At 38.4% G+C, this 23,225-nt stretch overlaps 1 protein-coding gene across 11 annotated transcripts in view; it reads left to right on the forward strand.

Moving 5' to 3' along the window:
• Cask (calcium/calmodulin dependent serine protein kinase) overlaps positions 1 to 23,225 on the forward strand; it is a 332,717-nt gene that overhangs the window by 217,506 nt on the left and 91,986 nt on the right. For all 11 annotated transcript variants that reach the window (XM_050160816.1, XM_050160821.1, XM_050160818.1 and 8 more), the window contains exons 6-9: positions 3,905 to 4,007; positions 9,705 to 9,880; positions 15,368 to 15,490; positions 20,832 to 20,915. In XM_050160816.1, the coding sequence (XP_050016773.1) occupies positions 3,905 to 4,007; positions 9,705 to 9,880; positions 15,368 to 15,490; positions 20,832 to 20,915 (486 nt within the window). The remainder of the gene's footprint in view (positions 1 to 3,904; positions 4,008 to 9,704; positions 9,881 to 15,367; positions 15,491 to 20,831; positions 20,916 to 23,225) is intronic.

Here is a 23,225-nt window from a genome sequence, read left to right on the forward strand (position 1 = left end):
GGGGAAGAGGCGGAAATCTTTTTTTTTCAATAAAAAAATTATATTTAAAAAAAAAAAAAAGAAATGGCTCAGCAGTGAAGAGGACTTCCTGCTCTTCCGGAGGACCAGGCTTCACTTCCCAACACCCAAGTCAATGGCTCACAACTTCCTGCAACTCCAGCACCAGAGAGTCAGATGCCCTCTCAGCCTCTACAGGCACTGCACTCATATGCACGCACGCGCGCACACACACGCATACACACACATGTAAAAGTAAAATCTTTTTTCAAAGAAAGATAATTGCAGTTGTTGCTTTTTTGATGTGGTAATGATTTATATAAAATAATTACATAAATATTTTATATTTTAAATGTAATTATTTTTAGATCTTCTTTTAGAAACACTGAACTTGGTAAATAGATGAAGTTATATGATTGGTCTTAAGGTTGAAGTGTGGGGGTGGGACTTCTTCAGCTCCATGTTCGTCTAACTGTGTCCCGTCTCAAATCCTAGCACAGAAAACTTTGGAACCTATCTATACATACTGTATCCACATCATCTCTTCCCATTCTCTGCAGACCTAGTTCAATGAACATTTTAATCCCCATTGTACCACCAATACCACTCTCATCATGGGTACCAGTGACTTCCAAACTGCCAGATCTAATCATCTGTTCTCAGTTCTCAATTTAAAATGGCCTCAGTAGCATTAGTCACTCACTACTAAGCATTTCTTCTTGAAAAAAGGTTCCTTCCTCACTTGGCTTCTAAGATGCAAACTCTGGTGTTCATCTTGTTTCACTGCCTGGCCATTCTGTTTTCTTTTGCCAGATTCGCCTCCTGTTTCTGCCCTCCATTTACCCACGAAGACCCAACTCTCCATCCTCTTCTCTAATAGTAGTCACTCCCTTAGAAATGTCATTATCTTTGCTGTAAATACTATTAACATGCTGTTGATCCCCAAATTTGCATATCTAATTCCAGCCCCTGCCCCACACTATTTTACAAGACCTAGCACTCAAAAGTTCTTCTTTCAAATTCTTCACCTAGAATTCCCCATTTCAGTATATGATCTTTATCTTTCACTCCAAGAACCTGCTTGTCAAGCTTGACCCGCCTCTTTCTCTTACACATCTATCCATCAGCAATTCCTCTCAGCTTTACCTTTAGAACATGAGCTATGTTTGATCGGGTCTTGTCATCTTCTGTCCATATCACCATCATCTCATGCCTGATCAACTGCAGTCTCCTCTTTTTGCTCATTCTTGTGTTCCTATAATCACTGGTCTTCAGAGCAGTCAGAGGGATCCTTTCTGAACCCCAAGGTGATTATAGTGCTCCACGTTCAGAATTCCCATGTAGTTTTTCCATCATTATCAGTGTAAAATCTAGTGTTGATCATGGTTTTAAGGATGTTGTAATCAGAGTTTCTACCACTCTACCTTTGCTCATTCTTCCCAAATATTCTTCTTTTCACTATTCATACATAAAAACCCTCCCCATATCGTTGGACCTTTGTATTTATTGAATGTTTTCTCTGCCCATAGCTTGCTTCTATGTGGCTTGCTTTTTCTTTAACTTCACTCTAGTCTCTGTTCAGATTTTGCTCCAATAAAAAAAAAACACCCAAATGAAATAACAGTTCCCAAATCCTCACCAGCTTAATTTTATATTATATGCTTTCTGCTTTATAATTATTAATTTGTATCTGTTGATTTATTGCATTTTTGCCAGGAGTACAAATTTTATGACTCTTCACACATGATTGATTGAAAATGTCTGAATCCACAGTGATGAGAATTACATAGATTACAATATAACATTCACTTCAGAATTAATATAGACAACTGACTATGAGAAATGTACCATACACGGCTTCTGACTGAGGCTTATACTCCTCCCTAAGAAAGTGATAAGATGCTTCCACAGGCATGACCAAGAGACCCTGTTTGAATCTAAGCTGTATCTTCTTCTCCTGTCCATCCTTTCTCAAACCTGCATGTGCTGAACAAGTGCTCTCCACTGAGCTATGTCCCCAGCTCCCATAGGCTCTTCTCACTGTTTTGTCATGCCAGTTCGTTCACTATTGATGTATATACCTGCTTTCTCTTCCGCTCTCTTTCTTTCTATTGTTCTCATATACTTATGTACACTTCTATTCGAGGATTCATCTTTCTTTATGATGCACTCAGTGTAAAGGCCTTTAAAATGTTAAAAGTTAAGGATAACTTCCAGAGTAGATGTTTTCTCTCTCTCTTTCTCTCTCTCTCTCTCTCTCTCTGCTTTTTGAGACAAGGTTTCCCTGTGTATTGCTAGCTGTCCTGGAATTCACTCCGTAGACCAGGCTGGCCTCGAACTCACAGAGCTCCACCTGCCTCTGCCTCCCGAGTGCTGGGATTAAAGAAAAGTATGTGCCATGACCGCCGAGCATCCAGCATTTGTGATGCTCTTATTAGAAAGAAGGATCACTCCCATTTCTGCTTATCACTGTCAAACATCTGTATGGGTATACTAGCTCAGTTTTATTGTGCAGGGTGGTAGGGCCTTTTTTCAAGCCAACTATCTTGTGAGCTAAACATACTTAGAATGATATCAGTTCCTAGCGCGCGCACACACACACACACATACACACACACACACTAGGTGGCTTATAGCCACTTGTAAGTCCATCATATAAGAGAAAATAAAAAGTGCTTTAGCTCAAAAGGCTTGTCTTTTCATATTAGGCCATGTTTTAAGAATCATTTGAATGTATGGTAGGTATAACAGAGAATATAGTAATTGAGCAGGGTCATTACAATTACCTTCTTTTCTGATACCACCTCCAACAAACTTCCAAGAGCAAACAAATAAAGATGAGATCCTACAAGGAAACCAGGAAAGAAGAATAGGTTCACAGGCAAGACATGCCCAGGGAGAAATCCCTAGGAACACAGCTCAGTTCAAGTTATTAAAACCCAACATCCACACTTTTAATCCCAGCACTTGGGAGGAAAGGGAAGACAGATCTCTGAATTGGAGACCAGCCTGGTCTACAAAACAAATTCCAGGGCAGCCAAGGCTGTTACACAGAGGAACCTGTCTCAAACAACAACAATAAAATAGTCACTTTGATTCCTCTTACTCAGAGGTAAAAAATAAATAAATAAATAAATAAATAAATAGAAAGATGATGGGGAGGGTGAACAAAGAAAAGGCCATTAGCATCCCCTAAGGGTCAAACTATGGTGACTCTATATAAAATCACATTGTAACAGGAAGACGTATACCATGTATTTTTGCTGAAAAAAATATAAATTGTCAAATGAAGAGATTATTGCTCAGAAAAAGAAAATATATCTGCACTTCTTGAACATCCATGCTTTATGAATGATAACTTAATATAGGAAACAATTCCTAAGTCTTTAGAGAAAGCATTCAGAAGTGAGAAGAGAATAAAGAATTCAAGCATATAAAATAATTCAGAAGCTTTTATTTATTTGTTTGTTTATTTGAGACAGGGTTTCTCTGTGGACCTCTGGCTGTCCTGTAACTCACTCTAAAGACCAAGCTAGCCTCAAACTCAGAGATCCACCTGCCTGAGTGTTGGGATTAAAGGCATGTGCCACTACTGCCCAGCTTCAGAAGTTTGTTTTTTAAACTGAAATTTGTTTTTTTAATAATAGGTTTTTAATTTTTTAACACACATGGTTTTTATTGGGGGGAGGTAAGGGGCCCAGAAGACAATTTTTAGGAGTTGTTTCTTTCTACCTTGTGAGTCCCAAGTTGTCGACCGGGCAAGTACCTTTACCTTCTGAGCCATCCTGCAGATCCAATTCCAACATTCTTTAAAGTATGACTATATTGTTTTATTTAGTTTTGTGTAAATTGAATTATTTTCAATTAATTCTTATCTTTAGGTTTGATTGTTGATTTTTCTTTTCAGCCCCACTGTGTTCTCCTCGCTTCAAAAGAAAACTCGGCACCTGTTAAGCTTGGGGGCTTTGGGGTAGCTATTCAGTTAGGAGAATCTGGACTTGTCGCTGGAGGTAAGACCATTTTAACATATTTGTTTTCCCCCTTCAAAACCTGATTACTTTTAAATTGGTGTAAAATTTAAAACTAGATAGTAGTCCAGCCTGAGTGTTTCACACCCCGTTCTACCCAGCACCATCAGATAGTTTTCATCTCAGGAACTCTGCTGTCATAACTGTTTTACTCCCTTAAAAACAGTCTCTGGCTGGGAGGTGGTGGCGCACACCTTTAATCCTAGCACTCAAGAGGCAGAGGCAAGAAGATCTCCAAGTTCGTGGTCAGTCTGGTCTACAAAATGAGTTCCAGGATAGCTAGGGCTACACAAAGAAACCCTGTCTCAAAAAAAAAAAAAAAAAAAAAAAAAGCAAAAACAAAAGCCTCTGGGCTTGTAGATGTAGTTTTGTAGCAGAGCACTTGTCTAGCATGTATAAGGCACTGGGCTCCATCTCCAGCACTGTTGAAAGTGCTGTGTAGCTTTCTGTATTGTGTCCCTAGCAGTTCACAGAGAAGAAGCCCCAAGGAAGCCCAATACAAGAACAGTGTACAAAGTGGTTAACGTTTGGAGCATAGAAGCTTTGGAAGGTGAACAGGACAAATAAAGTCGCTTCTAGTATGTATAGGCTTACCTTCTAGTGTCACAGCAGTATAAGTTTAATTTCGTACCATTTTCCTTTTTCTATATATCGAAGAATCCTGAAGTCACTAGCCTGTGTGTTCCTGAAGAGCAAATAGATAAGAATACAGGCTGATTGTCTTATTGACCAAATCAAAACATGATTTTAAAATTCCTATGCCATAATAGAAAACAAGAAAGTAAAAGTAGGAACTTTCTTCACTGGTGTATAGAAGTGGATGTTAAGTAAGATCCCAGGATTGTGGGGTCTTTATTTATTCTTTTCAACAGAGACCAGCCCACAATGCTGCCCAGAGTTTACCTCTAGTTCTTACTTTTGCAAATTGTATAGTTCTCCATTCGATACTGCCAGTGTAGTCAGTGCTTTCTCTTTTCTATCCTCCAAGTACTAAGAGCTTCATGAAGAATGACAACATGAAACGTATCCTTTAACATGAAGTCTTCCAGTCAACTGGCCACCCTTCAGAATACTTCTGTTAAGCAGGTGTGGTGATGGACACATGGTATCCCAGCACTATAGAGGCTAAGGTTGCTTTGAGACCAGCCTAGGCAACACAGCAAGACACTCTTTTATTAAAAAAAAAAAGCAAATGCTTATGTTAAATGTAAATGCTTTCCAAACCATACCTGTCAAAATAGCTGTCTGTTACAGAAGATATTTCATTCAATTTGATTGTGACTAGAGCATCAAGCAGTAACAATATGGACTACCTTCTGAAAAAATGAACATAAATTATAGTTATAGTTTAAAAAATCACTCTCTGGGGACTGGAGAGATGGCTAAGAGCTCTGGCTACTCTTCCAGAAGTCCTAAGGCCCATTCCCAGGACCCACATGGTGGCTCACAATCATTCATAGTGAGATCTGGTGTCCTCTTCTGGTGTGCAGGCATACGTGAAAACAGAACACTACATACATAATAAATAAATAAATATAAAAATTTAATAAATAACAATAACTCTCTAGCACACTGCTTTCTGATATTAAACGGTGTTAAGTTCTTCTGACCTTGCATACTTTTCCAGCTAAACTCTTTCAATAACATGACAATGAGAGAGAATGAGCCAAATTCCTTTTTTGTGTTATACACTGAGTGACTTTGTGTCTGTTACTCTGCATTCTCTATTCATTGTGGCATGGATTCTATTTTATTTCACAAATCTTGATTGGGAGGAGTAGATTTATTAAGATTGTATCCATGTTCAGTCATTTTTGTAAAGTCCATGAACCCTTCTCCTAATTTTTATTTTTCAACTACTTTTGAGCTCACAGCAGATCCATTATTCAAAAATTACTATTTTTTATGCTGTAGAATTAAAATTCTTTTTTAAACTGTCTTTTCAGACAAGATTTCACGTGACCCAGGCTGGTCTTCAACTTGATAAGGAATTGAGGAAGACGTTAAACGTAGGATCTTCCTGACTCCACCTCCTGAGCACTAGGATTGTAGATGTGCACCAACCATCACACCGAATTTTAATAAGGTGCTGGGGGTGGAGCTCAGGACTTGTACATGTTAGGCAGGCACCCTGCTTAGCTACATCCCCAGTCCTAAAATGCTTTCTAATAGTCAAAATACTGTCATTTCTTAATAAACCATTCTATATATTCTTGAAGTAATTTTTTAATATTGCGATGCAATTAAAAACACAATGTGACTAGATAAAGGGATACATGATTTTCCTTAGAAAAAAGCTTTCCTGATGTTTATTTTTGAAATTTTGCTAATGTTTATCAGCTTTGGAACAGAAAGCTTTTTTCCTGTAGATTGGAATCTTTGATTAGCTGGGCCTCCAAATCGAAAGGATTATCTCTACATGTTCTACACACTAATACCACTTAACTCCACTTACATTCCCCATCTATCACTCGACTCTTTAGAGACCCCACTTACCCTGAATACAACCTAGAAAATAATTGCAATGTCGTAAAACCATTTATCCTTTTTTTCTTATTTATAAATGTCCGGCCTTAGCTTGGCTTGATTCTTGCCTGCGTTTCTTTCTTTTAAAAAAAATATTTATTTTTTAAACAATCTTTTCTCCTTTTACATATCAATCCTAGTTCCCACTCCCTCCCCTCCTTTTGTTCCCCCTAACTTTCCCCTACTCACCCCCAACCACTCAGAGAAAGTCTTCCCAAAAGCCATCCGTAGTCCTCTCTGTTAAGAACTAAATGCATATACAGTAGGAGGACCTCTTCCTGGTTTTCATCAAATTGTGTAGATTTGTGTCCCCTCATAATTTGCACTGCTAGTCCATCTGTTTAGAATGCCTTTTGTCATTTTATCTGTTAGGTTTAGCCTTTTGCTTGAAGACTAAGCTAACAATTATTATCTTTTAAAAACAAGCATATTATAACTGTCATCCCTCCTCTTCATCTAAGCAGAACTATCTAGGTTACCTACCTCCTTACCAAATCTGATCAAGGACATGTAATAAGAGCAGACAAGAGATGTGTAAGGGGTCGAAGAGCCATGGCTCATCCCTCTACACATCTGCACACCTACCACCATGGTGAGGACCTGACAAGCACTTTGGAAATGTTTGAATGAAAGACTCTGGTGGCTAGACATTTTCCAGTCAGTAGCAGATAATAAGCTGCAAGTTAAGAGCTGCCAACACTGCAGAAAGCATGGGGACGGGGAAGAAAATGAAAGGCTGATGACAGAAAATGTAGTAATGGTGACAGCAATGCAGTAATGGTGACATACTACAGAGATCCAGCCTTCCATACCTGTGAGGCTCCTGGGAGTGCAGTCTGTTCTGTAGTGAAGGCTCCTGTGTTGATAGCCAGGATGATAACTGCAAGTCGCCACAAAAGGGCTGAATAATGTGCAACATCGAATGTAAAACTCGGCAGGAAATTGTAAACCGCCTACAAAAAGGATAAGGTAAAAAAGGCTGTATGTATGAAGATTCAAATCCTAAAGTAGTAAAAGCATAACCACTCAGAACAACTCCTTCCCTGAAGTTTGAGGGAGGGTTTTATAACGGCATTTAAGTTAGCATTTAAATATTTATGTAAATATCTGAGGTTCTATGTCTGGTTTGGTAATTGGTTTCCTGTTCTTAGAATTTGGTGATCAAAGTCATAGAAGTCAAGTGGTCGCAAAAAATAAACTTGCAAAAAATTGGTAGCAAAAGCAAGGAGTTAGGTAAAGTTTTTCACATTACAGATGTACTTAAAATTTAAAAGTATGTCTGTCATCTCTGAGCAAATTCTTAAGCTGAGCGTATACATCCTCCCTAAGAAAGAGCACTTATTTCTTCAGTCCAGATAGATGGCTGGGCCTAGACTGTGGTGGTTTGGATTATTCCCACACACACACACACACATACACACAATGAGTCACTCATACCTGAGTAGGAAGTCGTAGGAGTTGAGTGTCAAAGTACCAAGTGAACTTTTCAGCAGGTATCCATGGGTCCTGGGAGCAGTGTTTCAAATGATGCCCTCAGGTCTTATACCTACTTTCCCCGACTTCTGCCAGCTCCTGCCCTGTCCATTAGAACAATGGTTATTATCCTGGGACCCTGCCTTATGGAAGTTGCCAATGAACTGGAAGGTTCAGCTCCCAACACTGCAGCTCCTTTATGCTGCTTGAGGAAGCAAAATTAGGCAAGCCAGAAATAAAAACTATTTCTCTCATCAGGTCCTTGTAGCCAGTACTGAGTTTTCATTGTACATTTTAAATGAGGGTATTTTTCCTGTTGGAACCCTGAAATTAATCTCTTCCATTCTGAGGAATGAAAGGGAAACGAGAAGAATCTGCAGCAGAGATCATTAGCCCTCTCCATCCCAGCTGAGTTTGATAACCAACAGGCCTTTGCAACATAGTCTCTGTATGTAGATGGACTAAAAGATTTCTTAGGTTGTTTTTAAACTTTGAACCACAGTGAGATAAAGTATTTTGCAACCTTCAAAGTAAAGATGATCTTGGATTCAGCATAAGAAGAGGACAGGCAGATGAACAAACAGACAAAGGAAGGCAGGGCTGGGCCTACAAAATATAAAAGAGCTGCCAAGTCTGGTAGTCAATGGCCCATCCCAAAGTCCTTTCCCTAGAGTTTAAGCCTTTTATTCCTCCATAAAGGAAAAGACTATCTTTTGGTACTCAGTTAAAATGGTTATGATATACAAGCAGATAGTGCTAGAGAGAGAGAAAAGAAAATCCTTTATAGAAGATGAGAGTGAAAAAGTCAGATGATACTTTGGCACTCAACTCCTATGAGCCAGCTAGGCATGATGGTGCACGCCTTTAATCCCAGCACTACAGCACTTGGGAGGCAGAGGCAGGTGGATCTCTGTGGGTTTGAGTCCAGCCTGGTCTGCACAGTGAATTCAAGGAGAGCCAGGGCTGTTACACAGAGAAATCCTGTCTCAAAAAAAGAGGGTGCATGGGAGGGAGTTCCTCATTTTGTTTACTCTCATTCTCTTCAAGTGTTAGCATTAGGGGGGAGCTAATGGTTATCCCCAGTGGCCTTTGAGAATTGCTGCAACCAACTTAATAGGAACTTGGCAATTAAAAGTAATTGTTTTACCATCAAAATGTCGCTCACTTATGCCCTCTTCCTGCGCTTGCCCCGCCTCTACCCAAAGCAGGCTTCCACCTCTTCCAGGCTCGGTCAACCCACTCTTCCCCGCCCCACTCTAAATTACAACATTTAATCTTCTTGAAGATACAAGAAATAAAAGCCTATTATATAACATGCAGAATTCAGAGATAAATACCAGGTCCTGTTCTAGACCCAGTGTTTTTTAAAGGTGATCAGATAAACTATTTTTCCTTCCATGAACTCCTTTTATAAAGAGAAGTGTTTGAAGAACATTCAGACTGATAATGCTTTTTGGGGGGCAGTTTCGAGACAGGGTTTCTCTGTTCTGGAACTTGTTCTGTAGACCAAGCTGGCCTGGAACTCACAGAGATCCGCCTGCCTCTGCCTCCAGAGTGCTGGGATTAATGGCCTGCGCCACCACCACCCAGCTGATACTGCTTTTTTTTATTTTCAGATTTCAAACAGGAAAAAAAAACATTTCATAAAACCAGTTTTCCATACTGTTGTTTTAAATACAGGACGCGTTGGAACACCTCACTTTATGGCCCCAGAAGTAGTCAAGAGAGAGCCTTATGGAAAGCCTGTTGATGTCTGGGGCTGTGGCGTGATCCTTTTCATCCTGCTCAGCGGTTGCTTGCCTTTCTATGGAACCAAGGAAAGACTGTTTGAAGGCATTATTAAAGGAAAATATAAGGTAATGGATAATGACTTTTTCTTTTCCATTCAGATTAAAAGATCCCAAAAGATGTTTTGAAGTTACTCTGTCTTTGCCCACCAACTGACTGTCAGCTAGGTACTCGCCCCACCATAGCAAAGGTCCCAGTAGTCTTGTGAAGCACAGTGGAGTCTGGATAAAGTGTGAGTCACCATGAGCTCAACTCAATGAGAAGCAGACTTCTGTGGGTCTTTTTTATATAGTAATGAAAAGGCCTTTATTTTTAAAGCTTTTTTTCTTAATTTATAACATTCAAATGGAAATTTCACTCAGGTACTTTAAGTTGTTTCTTTTCCTAATTTTAAATTTCGACCAATACAGCAGAAAAATGTCTTTATATTACAGAGTAAACTGACATGTGAGCATCACAACCATGCTTCATGATAACAATTCAGAGATATTTTCTTGAAAGAATTTGTTTTCTTATTTTAATTTTAAATATGTGTCTATACGTGAATGCAGGTTCTTGCAGAGGCCAGAGGTGTTGGATCCCCTGGAAGTAGAGTTCCACCCAATGTGGATGCTAGGACCCAAACTTGGATCCTCCAGAGGGGCTAAGCCATCTCTTCAGCCCCAATTAATATGACTTAAAATTCATATTTTGTGCAATGAAAACCTCAACTATTATTATCTCCTTGTAATCGCAAGATTACTGCTTTCATTATTTTAAAAAAACATTTTAAAAAATAATGCTATTACTGACATTGTGGAGAGCTATATCAAAAAAGCCCTAAAGAGTCTCAGAAATAAGTAAGCTGAAAGCCTGTTCACAGTCCCAATTATTCTTACATTTTTAACCATACTCTAACACCTGTAGCTGGTAGGGTCTGAAACCATGAGAGTGTGTGTCTTTGTCTCTGGTCAAGGCACTTAATGTTGAGGATTTTTTTCCCATTATCAGTGAAACTCATGTTTTCTATTCAACTGAATCATTGCTTCATTTTGCTGTGCCTGGTAACATAAGACCAAATACAAATACAAGTTTATGTAACACTAGACTCCCAAACTAAGACCACTAACATTTTCTTTTAATTTTGTCAGTGATGTTATACTTTTGAAAGGTTTGATTTTTAATTATGTATATGTTTGTGTGTGGATATGTGCACCGGAGAGCAAGTGCCAGTGGAGACCAGATCTCCCTGGAGCCTCCTGTGGAAACTGGGAGTTGAGCACATGCTCTGGGCAACAGCAATACTCACTCTCATAGCTAAGCCGTCTTTCTAGCCCGTAATGTGGGAAGGTAGTTTCAGAGTTGCAGCCTCATCCTTTCAAACTCTAATTAAAACACATGGGGGTGGAAATGGTCAATGATTTAGTATGTTTGCCTTGTGCACTGTCAGAAGTTATAAGTATAGCTTTTTTTGCTTCTCTTAGAGTCAGTTGACGACTAATAAATAAAAGTACTACTTTCAATGTAACTAAATACTATAGGAGGTTGCTTCTTAAGTAGTCGTTGCCCTCCTGTCCTTGGAGATTGTGAGTGGTTATCAGAAATACATAGACTGGGCTTTCTAGTTGAATGTCACCAAATCAAATGAAATTACAGGTACTAATGTATTGAAGGAAACTCAGGTAAAAATGCACCAATGGCCAGGCATGGTGATGATACCTTTAACCCCAGCACTTGGGAGACTGAGACAAGAGGATTTGTTTAAACTTGAGGCCAGCCTAGTCTACATAGAAAGATCCAGACTAGCCAAGGCTACATAGTGAAACTGTCTCAAAAACACCAGAAAGAAAGAAAGAAAGAAAGAAAGAAAGAAAGAAAGAAAGAAAGAAAGAAAGAAAGACAGACAGACAGACAAGTACCAGGTTAATACAAATAAAGAATTCTAGCATCTGCGACAGAGCACTTCATATGCACCTGGAACTGCACTGAGCAAGGCACTAGATCTCCTCAGCAGCTGATGGCATAGTTACCGTATAATAAAATCTCCCACCTGCCTTTTTGAGTTATAAGCATTTGCTAATAATAGAAGTCTTCCTTTGTGTTTGTTCAGTTGTTGCTAACTTCCTGGTTTCCAAGGCAATGTGCTTCATTCCAACAGCGTCTGGTATTTGATTTTGTCTATTTTTAAAGCATTGAATACTTATTTTTATGCCTTAGTAAGAAATTTGGACTATTTGTAATGTCCAAAAATTATTTTAAAATTTCCTATTCCTAGCAAATGGTGGTAATATTATAGGAAGTGATAAGGTAGCAACTATACCGTAATTTCTGTACCAAGGCATAAAAATAAGTATTCAGTGTTTTAAATACTTGAAACTTTGCACCTTATAACTTATTTCCCATTTTATTTGGCTAATCTCACTTCTTGTTTGCCTTCAATGCCTCATTTACAAAAGGCCCAGGTTTTCATCAGCAGTTTAAAGTATAGGTCCACTTCTGTTACCTCTGTGAACTTCATGGGCCTTGTCTCTTTTTTTAAAAATACTGTGATGATTCTATCAATATGTGTTGCTGCTTCTTTATTATGGAAAGCATCAATAACGCAAGAATAGGGCAGAGTCCTCAGTTTCAAGAGCTAGTATATTGCAATCTTATTCTGAATTTCACAGACTTTCAGGTTATTCCAAAACATCTCAAAAACAAAAATCATTCGACACCCTGGTGGTACTTATCATTTGTAAGAAAAGCTCAGTGACACCTTCTAAGTGTACTATAGCTCAGTTGGAAGCTGCTCCTGCTCTTAAGTGGTTAGACATGATTCTTATTTGCTGACTTGCTTGGTCCTTTTTTTTTTCATTTTCTTATTAAATTTTTGCCAACATACAAAATAGTGGGTTTTCTTGTGGTATTTTTGCACACACACACACACACACACACACACACACATTTGTTTACATTTGCTCCTCCATTACCCAGCCTTGTTCTTCCTCCTCCCTCCCTCTGGTTCCCTTCCTTCAAATAGGCCCCCTTCTGCTTTCATGTGTGTAAATGTTTTAAATCTAGATTCTATGTAGGAAAGACAACACTTGCTATTGGTCCTTCTCCCTACATGTCATCACTCTTCCCATACTTGCTCTTTTAAGGTAGATGTCAGAGAATACTATTTAACTGGAATACATGCTAATATTTCAAATAAATGCTATTCAAATGAGTAACTATTTTCTAACTCGGGTTTTTTTTTTTTTGCCCCTGATAACTCAATGTTATCTAGTTTTGCCAGCTGAAGGACTGCATTGTGTCAGACATCCTCATAAAAAGAGCAGGGAATTACCATTCGAATCCTTTCTTCAAACTTCATAACCACCACTTACAGATCTTTTTATTTGCCAAGAAAAAGAAAATCGGATTTTAAAGATTACATGAGCCCAAGGATAGGGAAGAAGAGTGTCTTAGTTAGGTTTCTACTGCTGTGATGAAATACCATGACCAACAGCAAGTTGTAGGGGTAAGAGTTTATTTGGGTACAGGTTACAGTCCATCAATGGGAGTGAAACCAACACAGGAACGTGGAGGCAAGAGAGTGAAGCAAAGACCATGGAGGAATGTTGCTTATGGTTTGTGGCCCTTCGCTTGCTTGGTCTGCTTTTTTATACCATTCAAAACCACTGCTTGTGGCCTGGGCCCTCCCCTCCCACATCAATCATTAATCAAGAAAATCCCCATAGACTTATCTACAGACCAATCTGATGGAGGCATTTTCGCAATTGAGCTTTTCCTTCCCATATAAGTCTAGCTGTGTCAAGTTGGCAAAGGAAGGAAGGAAGGAAGGAAGGAAGGAAGGAAGGAAGGAAGGAAGGAAGGAAGGAAGGAAGGAAGGAAGGAAGGAAAAAAAAAAAAAGAGTATAGCTGTCTAGGCCCTGCCTAATTAGTCGCTACTCTCAAACAGGTCCATTGACCACATTCCAATAGGAAATAGAATGCCAATATTGAAGTAGTCTCATACCGGTTATCTCATAAAATTCAACAAGCAAAAGTGGTTGCTTTTGTAATTTTACCTCTAAAAAAAGGAAGATAGAACATCCTCCAATTGTAAGAGCTCTCCCTAGCATGGAGCTGCTTTTCCCTCCATATCTGCAAGTTCAAAGCCTCGCTTCAGCCAAAGCTCAGTATCTGTTGCTAGCCCTTGGTCAAACTGGAATGATTCTTTTATGCTGTGATGCAATTACTGTGATTTCTTTTAGCTTTAAATTGCATTCATTCTCCATCATTTTCTCTTAAGAGGTAACATAGATCCCTACTGGTTATGGCCAGCACACTGAGCCAGACATGTAGCTTCTTAGCAGAGCATTTGACCTTGCATATGTGACAACCAGGGTTTCGTCTCCAACACTAAAAAACAACAGCAACCGTTACAAAAGTTGTGATACTATATGAAGTTCCTGGCATCAGGCAGCTCACATATGGTCAATTATTCAATCAATTCCTGGTGTTGAACAGGGAATGAGATTCACCTCCGTCACTACATCCAGTTCCCACTTCCCTTCCCAACTCCCAAACGCTGAGTACTTTCCTTAATGTTTTTCTCATTTCTGGGCTTGGACATATCCCCTTCCAAGAGCCTTCCACTCTTTGCCTCAAAGATCCACAGCCATTATTAGAAGACTTTTGGAAAACTTGGAATTCTTACTGTTTAGTTCTATTCAATTTTACCACATAAAGTGGTTGTCTTGTCTCTAAAAGAAAGAAGTGACTTTACCGAGTACACTATACAAGTGGAACTGGCTATTGTATAGGCTTGTGATGATAGTATAGTTTTCCTCAGATTTTGAGTGCTCTGATCAGAATATCCAGTTAATTAATTTTATAGCTTTACAATTAATGTTGCTCCCAATTTTATTTTTTGTTTTAGAGCTTGTGTGCGTCTTTCTTTCTTCCTTCCTCCCTCCCTCCCCTCCCTTCCTTCCTCCCCTTCTTTCTTTCATTCTTTCAGAATTTCTATCCAACCTAGACTGAACTCAAACTCACAATTCCCTTGCCTTAGCATCCCAGTTGCTAAGATTATAGTGATGCACAGCACACTCAGCACTTTTAAAACTTTATTTAGCGGGGTATAGTGGGACAAATCTATAATGCTAGCACTCAAGACGCTAAGGCAGAAGCAACTGGAAGCAGTCTGGCTATAGAGTGAGTTCTAGTCCATCCTGGGAAACCTTGTCTCCAAAAAAGAATCTTTGATTTTTTTTTCATCTCAAATTTATTCTAGTACTTTGTAGATCAATATATTCTACCCTTTTTAGATGAGAATCAAAAGCTAGAAACCAGAATTATGGGCATTCTACCTTTTAAGTATTGAAATAGTGCAATCTAATACCACCAATAGAATAATTGTTGGTACAATATGAGGAAAAAATCACAAAGCATTGCATGTGTTCTTTTCCTCAGGAAACAGGCCTTCCAACCTCTGTTATTTGCTCTGAGAATGTTGTGCTGAAATAGTATAGATTATAGAATGTTAAATAATTGTAGGTGTTGACTTCTTGAAGATAACCGTGGAACTTTCCTTGTTGCCTCCTCAGATGAATCCAAGGCAGTGGAGCCATATCTCTGAAAGTGCCAAAGACCTAGTACGCCGCATGCTGATGCTGGATCCTGCTGAAAGGATCACCGTTTATGAAGCACTGAATCACCCATGGCTTAAGGTACCTGCGCTCATCTCTCACCATCCACATAGACTGAAAGGCTCGTGGCAGCAGTGCATCACCCTAGAAGATTAACCTTTCACTCTTTGCTTGTTTCTCACCCCTTCCATTGGTGTTGTCCATCGTGCTTGCTGTCTTGCACCTTGTCTGAGACATGTATGATAGTCGGCTGGTGGAAAGGCACAAAAGCAGATTACGACAGAATCTGCAAGGGAAGACAAGCTGTTGTCTGGCAGCACATGTACCAAAGATGAAAAGGAACAGCTGGTGTAGCCATGTTATCTTCATTATCTTTATTTTGGGGGTGACTCTAAACTCTGTAGTACTTCACTGGTTTTCAGTAGGCATGGTATAGATTTTCTGTTTTAGGGAAAAGACACATTTCAGAAGTTTTTGTATACCATTTTTCTAGATGAAGGGGAAATCATATCTTGAGACATCAGGAAATAATATTGTTTAATTAAAATGTTGTGCTATAATTACAGAAAATTCTTGCTTTATAAGGAAGAATATATCCTTGGAGATGTTCCTAATTTTGGCCCAAGTCACAGAAGTTATCACTGATAGAACCAAAATTTTAGATCATCCTCCCATGACTTATCATTTATGTCCTATATTCTGTCCCTTTCACTAGCTAGATGACATTGCTCCAGCCATTTCCTTCTTTCCCAAATTATCAGTTTTCTGGATCTTTTGGGTCTAATGTGTTGTGATTTGTTTTTCTTGCTTAAGCTCACATGCATGCATGCACATCTGTCTTCTCTTGCTCCTACAAACTCTTCCAGCTTCTGCCCCCAATCCTTGCTTCCCTCAACTGCAAAACTGAACAGAATTTTATGTATCCATTTCCCCAATTTCTGCCATTCCTCTCTCTTGAACTCATACTAGTCAGGATCTCAATCCTACCAACACCATTGGCTATGGGTATGCCTCAGTAGAGTACTTGCCTAGCATATCAAGGCCCTTAGTTTCAACCCCAGAATCTCAAAAACTCGAAAGAAAAACAGCTCTTTTCTAGTCATTACTGACCTTCATGCTGCTAAGTCTAGTGGTCAAATCCCAGGGCCAGACCTTCTTGGTCTGTTGACAAAGTTCCATGTCCTGCATCACTGCCTCAACCCTCCCTTTGCCAAGAATATTCTTCCTTTAGTACACTGTGGTTTGTACCCTCACCATCTTCATATCCTTATTTAGATACATACCAGTTTCTTGGTAAAGTCTTCCCTGGCTACTGTTATACCATGTTGCTCCCTCCAAGGTTGTGCAAGACACTAAGATATGTGTAAAAGTATTGATTAATGATGTATTCCTGGTGGTAATGACATGGAATAATATACAGCAATTTTGGCAGTTTGGTAAATCTTGATTCTCCTTGAAAATATTACTTCTTGGGTTGAGAAATATTATTCAATAATAGAACACTTTCCTAGCATGCATAAAAAGCACAAGTATAGTCCCCCAGTAGCGTTAAAAAAGAATATTACTTTTCAAATATGCATTCAACCTTTTGATATTTTAATACTAATATTTCTGATTTTTCCAGCAAAGATTCTTCAACAGTTTTTACTTTATTGTTAGTATTTTTTCTTCCTGATATGAAATGAACAGCTTAGAAGATTCCTGTTCTTTCTTTGCTTCTCTGAGTTTTTTGCAATAAAGCTCTTTTGTCATTTAAAAGTTACTTTTACTGCCAAATAAGGACAATAGCAGCTGTTTAAGTCATTTTTAAGATCCTTTAAAAGATGTCTTAGGATTATACAGTTACAGGGGCTTTCATTATCAAATGTTATCTTGGCTAATAGCATATTTCTTTCTGGAAATTCTTGTGTCTACCAATGATTATAGTTCTCATCTTAAGTAGTCTGAGTTCCATACAGAATAGATTTCTGGCACCAAAATGTTTTAAAATGTCAGTAGAGTAAAAGGAAAAGTCTGGAAAGCTGAACTCAGAGTCACTTTCATGTGTGAACTACTGGTTATTCTTACTGCTTGCGTGTCATCTGGAGATAAGGAAGTCAGTGAGGAGCTTATCTAACTGGAAGGAGCAACTTTCTTACATTTAGCCCTTGTTCATGTATATATGTGTCTCATTACAGTGGATACAAGTTATGTTGATTTAGAATGGCTAAAATGTAAGCCAATGAAAATGTCCTCAATAACTACAAAGTAAAGAAATAGAATCATGAAAATTCTTGTAATAAAGGGTGTCCAAAATCAAAAGTATCATTGTTTTGAGTCAAAAATGAGAGCAAAAGAATTATTTCTTCAGTTAAATAAAATAGGTCTTTCTTATTTATTCTGTGTTGAAAATAATCTGAGTATTAAACTGGGTAATATATGAATGCCTTTATATAGTTGTTGATTGCATCTGTTTAACATCTTTTGTCTATCTGAATTAATCATACTTGCCAGAATAGGCATCCCAACAACAGCAGGATTAAGTACAGGCAGAGTCCAGGGTCACAGTTGTAGCAAACTTCCTAGTCTACAAGGAAGACAGAGCCAGGCTGTGAAATGGCCACAAGGTTTTATCCTCATCGACATCCTCTTCTCTGTGGGCTTTTCTCAGGCTCATTTGGTCCTTTGACTTTCCGGGCTGCAGCCTTATACCTAGGATAGGATATATCGGGAATCAAAACTAAAGTAAAATAGATAAAGGAATAGCAGCAATGTCAGCCTAAGTGTTCTCCTGAAAGCCCGGCATCCCTGAAATGTCTCCCTTCCTTTCTCCAGCTTTCAGTCTTCTAGTCATTCCATCAGGCAAGCTCCCTAGGGTCTTATTGAGCAGAAGCATGTGATGAAATGTGCTTTCTCTGTCTCATCACTCAGCACCAGGCAGTCACTTCAGTACTTCACTTCTCAACTGATTTCCTTATCGTCAGTACCTAACACTTTGGGGAATATATTTATGCTATTAGGTAGGAAGTGTTTTCAAAATCAACTGGAAACCCCGTTTGTTGCCATGCATCTTCCAAACTGCTTGCCCTAGTCTTCCCAGTACAGTTGGAATTAGACTTCAGTTACTCATACCCAAAATTCTTGAACTACCCATGTTCAATCTGTCCGAACATCCTGTTCTACCTGCAAAATACATGCAGAACTAAAAGCTTCTATTATTTGAGAGATACTTTTAAAAGAATGAAAAACAAACTGTAAACTGAGAATAAATCCTTGCAAATTATGTATCTGATAAAGGTCTAATCATCTAAAGAATGTAAAGAATTCTCAAAATTCCATAAGAAAACAATCTAATCTAAAATGTAAAAATGTTAAGCAGATTTCTTTCTAAGATGCACGTGTAGCTGGTAAGCACAGGCAAAGCTGTTCAACATTATTTAGTCACTAGGGAAATCCAAATAATGCCACAGTGAGCCCCCTGTATACTTGTGTTAGTATGGCTAAAATAAAAATTACTGGGACTAGACAGATAGATCAACAGTTAAGAGCACTGGCTGCTGTTCCAGAGGGCTCAGATTCGATTTCCAGCACTCACATGGTGGCTCACAGTGATCTGTATCTCCAGTTCCAGAAAATCAGATGCCATCTTCTGGCCTCTACAGACACTGTGCACACATGATGCATATACATACATGTAGGCAAAACACTCATGTGTTAAATAAATGTAAACAAAGAATTAATGAATGAATGACCACACCTAGTGTTGACAAAGATATAGAACAACTGGAACTCATGCTTTTACTAGGAATGTAAAAGGATACATCCAATTTGTAAAACAGTTTGACCTCTTAAAAAGTTAAATAGACCAGTCACATGACCCAGCCATTCTATCTTTTCCTTAGAGAAATTAAGTGTATATTCATATGAAGACTGAGTTTTATGTGAATGTTCATAAGAAGCTTTTTTACATTTGTTTACTTATTTGTTTAGGTGATATGCCATGACACACATTGGAGGGAGGAATCAGAGGATAGCTTGTGGAGTTGCTTCTCTCTTTCATGTAGGTTCTGGGCATCAAACTCAAGTCATGAGGCTTGGCAGCAGGCACCTTTATCTCTGCCCTCTCATAATAAAGCCAGCCTCGCCTGCCCCATCCTTATCATCTCTCCCATCTGATCTGTCTTCACTGTCCCATCTCTGCATTCTCTCCACATGTATTAATCTACTATCCTTATCAGAATTTCCACACATTCTCGCTCCTTAAACTTTGTGGTAGATACTTGCTTTATTTTGACCATTCAGGAAATAGTACCCCAACATTTGCTAACTGTTTACTTAACAGTTGTCTTTCTGGCTAGTTCTGACTTGAATTTCTCAAATGGCTAGTGAAGTTGAGAACTTTCTCATATTATTTATTGACCATATTTATTTCATCTTTGGGGATCTGTCTGTTCATTTCATTAGCTCATTTGTTGAGTTGGTTGTTTCTTAATTCTTGTTGTCCTTTATATAATTCAAATACTACTTCTCTGCCAAATGTCTGGCCAGCAAAGATTTTTCTCCCATTCTATAGACTGCCTTTACGTTAATTGACAGTTTCCTTTGCCTTTTTAATACCATGAGGCCCTATTTGTTGATTGTTGATCTCATTTCCTAAGTGACCCGAGTCTTATTGAAAAAAAACCTTTCCTATACCTCTATTTTCAAGTGTTTTCCCTATTTTTTCCTCAAATGGTTTCAGAATTTCAGGTCTTACGGTAAAGTCTTTGATCCATTTGGAGTTGACTTTTGTGCAGGGTGAAAGCTGGGAATCTAGTTTCATTTTTTAAAAATAAAATTCTAAGTTGCTCTTTTGGAATTCTAAAGGGCTGCTACAGAGGGAACGGTTTCTTTCTGGGCAAGGACTGAAGCAGACCCTGCATGGGGGAAGTAGCTGAATTAGATGCCCTTGAAAAGTCTGTCCTAGTTGGAAGACTTGCTAATTTTTATAATCCAATTATTCCTGACAGTGCAGAATGCTGAGTTCAGTATAGACTTCATTTTACCTGACAGCTCATGATGAAGACAACCTCAGTACAATTTATTTATATATATTATTTATATATATGATATATATCATAATGAAATCTGTTATTTTGCATGCTAGCTACAAAATTAAGTAGAAAAAGATAACTTCATATTTTCACAGCCATTCTAACTTTAGCCACATATCTAAAAATTAGATAGCTTATTACTTTAGTTCTTTATTATTGCTAGAAATACTATTTAGCTATCAATTTTACTGTTTATATCCCTTATCTCAGAATATGTATCAGTATATAAAATAACCAATTTCTTAAAATTAAATATAAACTTCACATTTAAGGACTTGACCTTCATAATTTATATTAAGCTTCTTCACTTTTTTCATTGATTTTTGTATCATTATGATCTTCTTTTATAGGAGCGGGATCGTTATGCCTACAAAATTCACCTTCCAGAAACAGTAGAACAACTGAGGAAATTCAATGCCAGGAGGAAACTAAAGGTAAATTTTAAAAACCAGCAAAAAAGCTACTAGCTGGAGTAGGTGATCATGCTTTTATTCTGCTTCCATTCCTATGGACACATCCTTATGTCAGCCATCATTTTTGCTACAGCTAAGTAATTTTAAAAATTGTTGCCATTTCAGTAAACTTTTGATCTTTAAGATCATTTTAAGTTAATATTTCAGCAGGAATTAAAACAATTTAGCAACTGGAATACACATGTTTTTGATTTGTTTTGTCTTTAAAATTCATAGCAGAGATATGGTTACGTTATGATTCTAAGCTTTGTTTTCTCAAACATAATATTGACAGAAAAATATAGCATGATCTATAATCCCACCACTGAAAAAAACTGAGGGAGGAGATTTATTAGATTCAGGCCAGCCTGTGCTACAAAGACACTACTTCAAAATGTTAAACTAACAATGATAATAAGACTTTAATTTTTAAGTGTGCTTTTGGTTCACTGCAAACTGCAACTGGATTAACATGGGATCTACAGTTGAACAGCCATCATAAAGCAATAAATGAAAACCCCACTACCATAATCTGTAAGAAAATATTTGAGGATTGCCTGCCATCCTTTATTCTTCCAAGTTAATTTTCTTGCCTACTCTTCTTATCCCCTGCCTCAAAAAGTGAAAAGGCACTATAATAATACCCTCACGGGAAGCCATTGTAGTTCAGAACTTTCTGAACACCGGACCGCAGAGATGCAGAGGAAATGATTGATGCTTACTTGAGCTGTGGTGCTGAATGTGTTAAGTCTGTTCTGGAAGTGGCTGACTAGATAGATAATGGTCTCTAGTCACGTGACTCCTACAAGCTCAAAACTTATTGAGTATTTTCAGATGTCCTAAATTACACTATTAATTTATTATTCTTTACCTCTTGAAGATTATGAATGATATTTATACAGCTGTAGATTGTATGTAAATATTGGGGGAACCTCTCACATTCTAATAGTACCATGGAAGGCTGATAGTCACATGTACCTATGTGAATTTAAGTTACTTAAAATTTAAGAATCCAAGTGCCTGTTCCCCATTCATACCATCATGTTTCAAGTGCTCAGCAGGCTCGTAGCTATGATATTGAACAGCATAGATACAAAACATTCCCACCCTTGGAGAAGATTCTATTGGATGTTGAATGCTGATGAACAGAAAAGGAACTTTTCACATATCATTATTAATGTTGAGCTTTCCTATTTAAGCTTTTCTCCTAATTTTTTTGTTGTCTGGAGTTCAAACTGGCTCTCCTCTGTCTGCTTTTTATAAGATCCTTGGCAAAAAACAGTTATTAATGACATGCCATCACTGACCTAGTACCCAAAGATACTAGGGTTTCTCTGTGTAGCCCTGGCTGTTCTGGACCTATGTAGACCAGAATGACCTCAAACACAGAGATCCACTGGCCTCTGCCTCCTGCGTGTACCACCACCACCTGGCCAAAGGTGGTTTCTTAAGGTTCGACATCTTTACCTTGACATGTACCTAAACTGGTATAGACATCATGTGGGAAAAAAAATCTAATCATTCAGAGTAAAATTTGGTCAGCTCTTTTGCAGTTAAGTTTCCTGTCCAACTGTTCGAAGAAACTATGGGCTTCTTTTTTAACTCTTCTCTAAAGCTTTTTAATCTTTTGTCCTCTTTTGGCTTCACATAACATGCTATGTAAGGTTGAACCTTCCATTGCCCAAAATCAGATCTTTCACTCGGGTTTGGGCTCGCCCATCACAGGAGACATGTTCTTCCCTTGGTGCCACAGAAGCAGACTTAGACCAAAAATAGTCAAACTGGTGACTAAGATTCATTTGAACGGGGCCAAACTATCACAACAAATAGGGGTCATGTGGATTTACCACATCCCTTTGCAGGCTATTTAAAGTCTCAAGACCAGCCAAGCAACATAGAATTAGGAACGTCAGCCTAATCATTACAGGCTTGTTTTTGGCTTCTGGCAAGGCTGCATTCCTGAGAATTGTCGGCCACCAGGTTAACACATGCCATGCCTGCCCTCCTCAAGAAACTCATACTCCTCCCTATGCCTCTCTGATGCCCTTCTAGAACAAAGGCTGTAACTTCTCTGCTTTACAACACCTACCACCCCGCAGCTGATTTCCCCAAATGAACAGCTAGGTGCCCACTTATTTTTATCCCAGACAGTGATTTGAAGTTAGTTCCCCAAATGGGGCAGCATCCTAATTTTTAAGACTACCTTAGAAATGATTAAAAAACAAATTTCACTGAGAGCCAGTTACTAATTTTTGATTATGGGTAGCAGAAGAAGTAAGAAGTACACAGCAA

This window comes from Alexandromys fortis, unplaced genomic scaffold (assembly GCF_014885135.2).
Source record: "Alexandromys fortis isolate MF-2015 unplaced genomic scaffold, M_Fortis_MF-2015_v1.1 scaffold_83, whole genome shotgun sequence".
Lineage (NCBI taxonomy): Eukaryota > Metazoa > Chordata > Mammalia > Rodentia > Cricetidae > Alexandromys > Alexandromys fortis.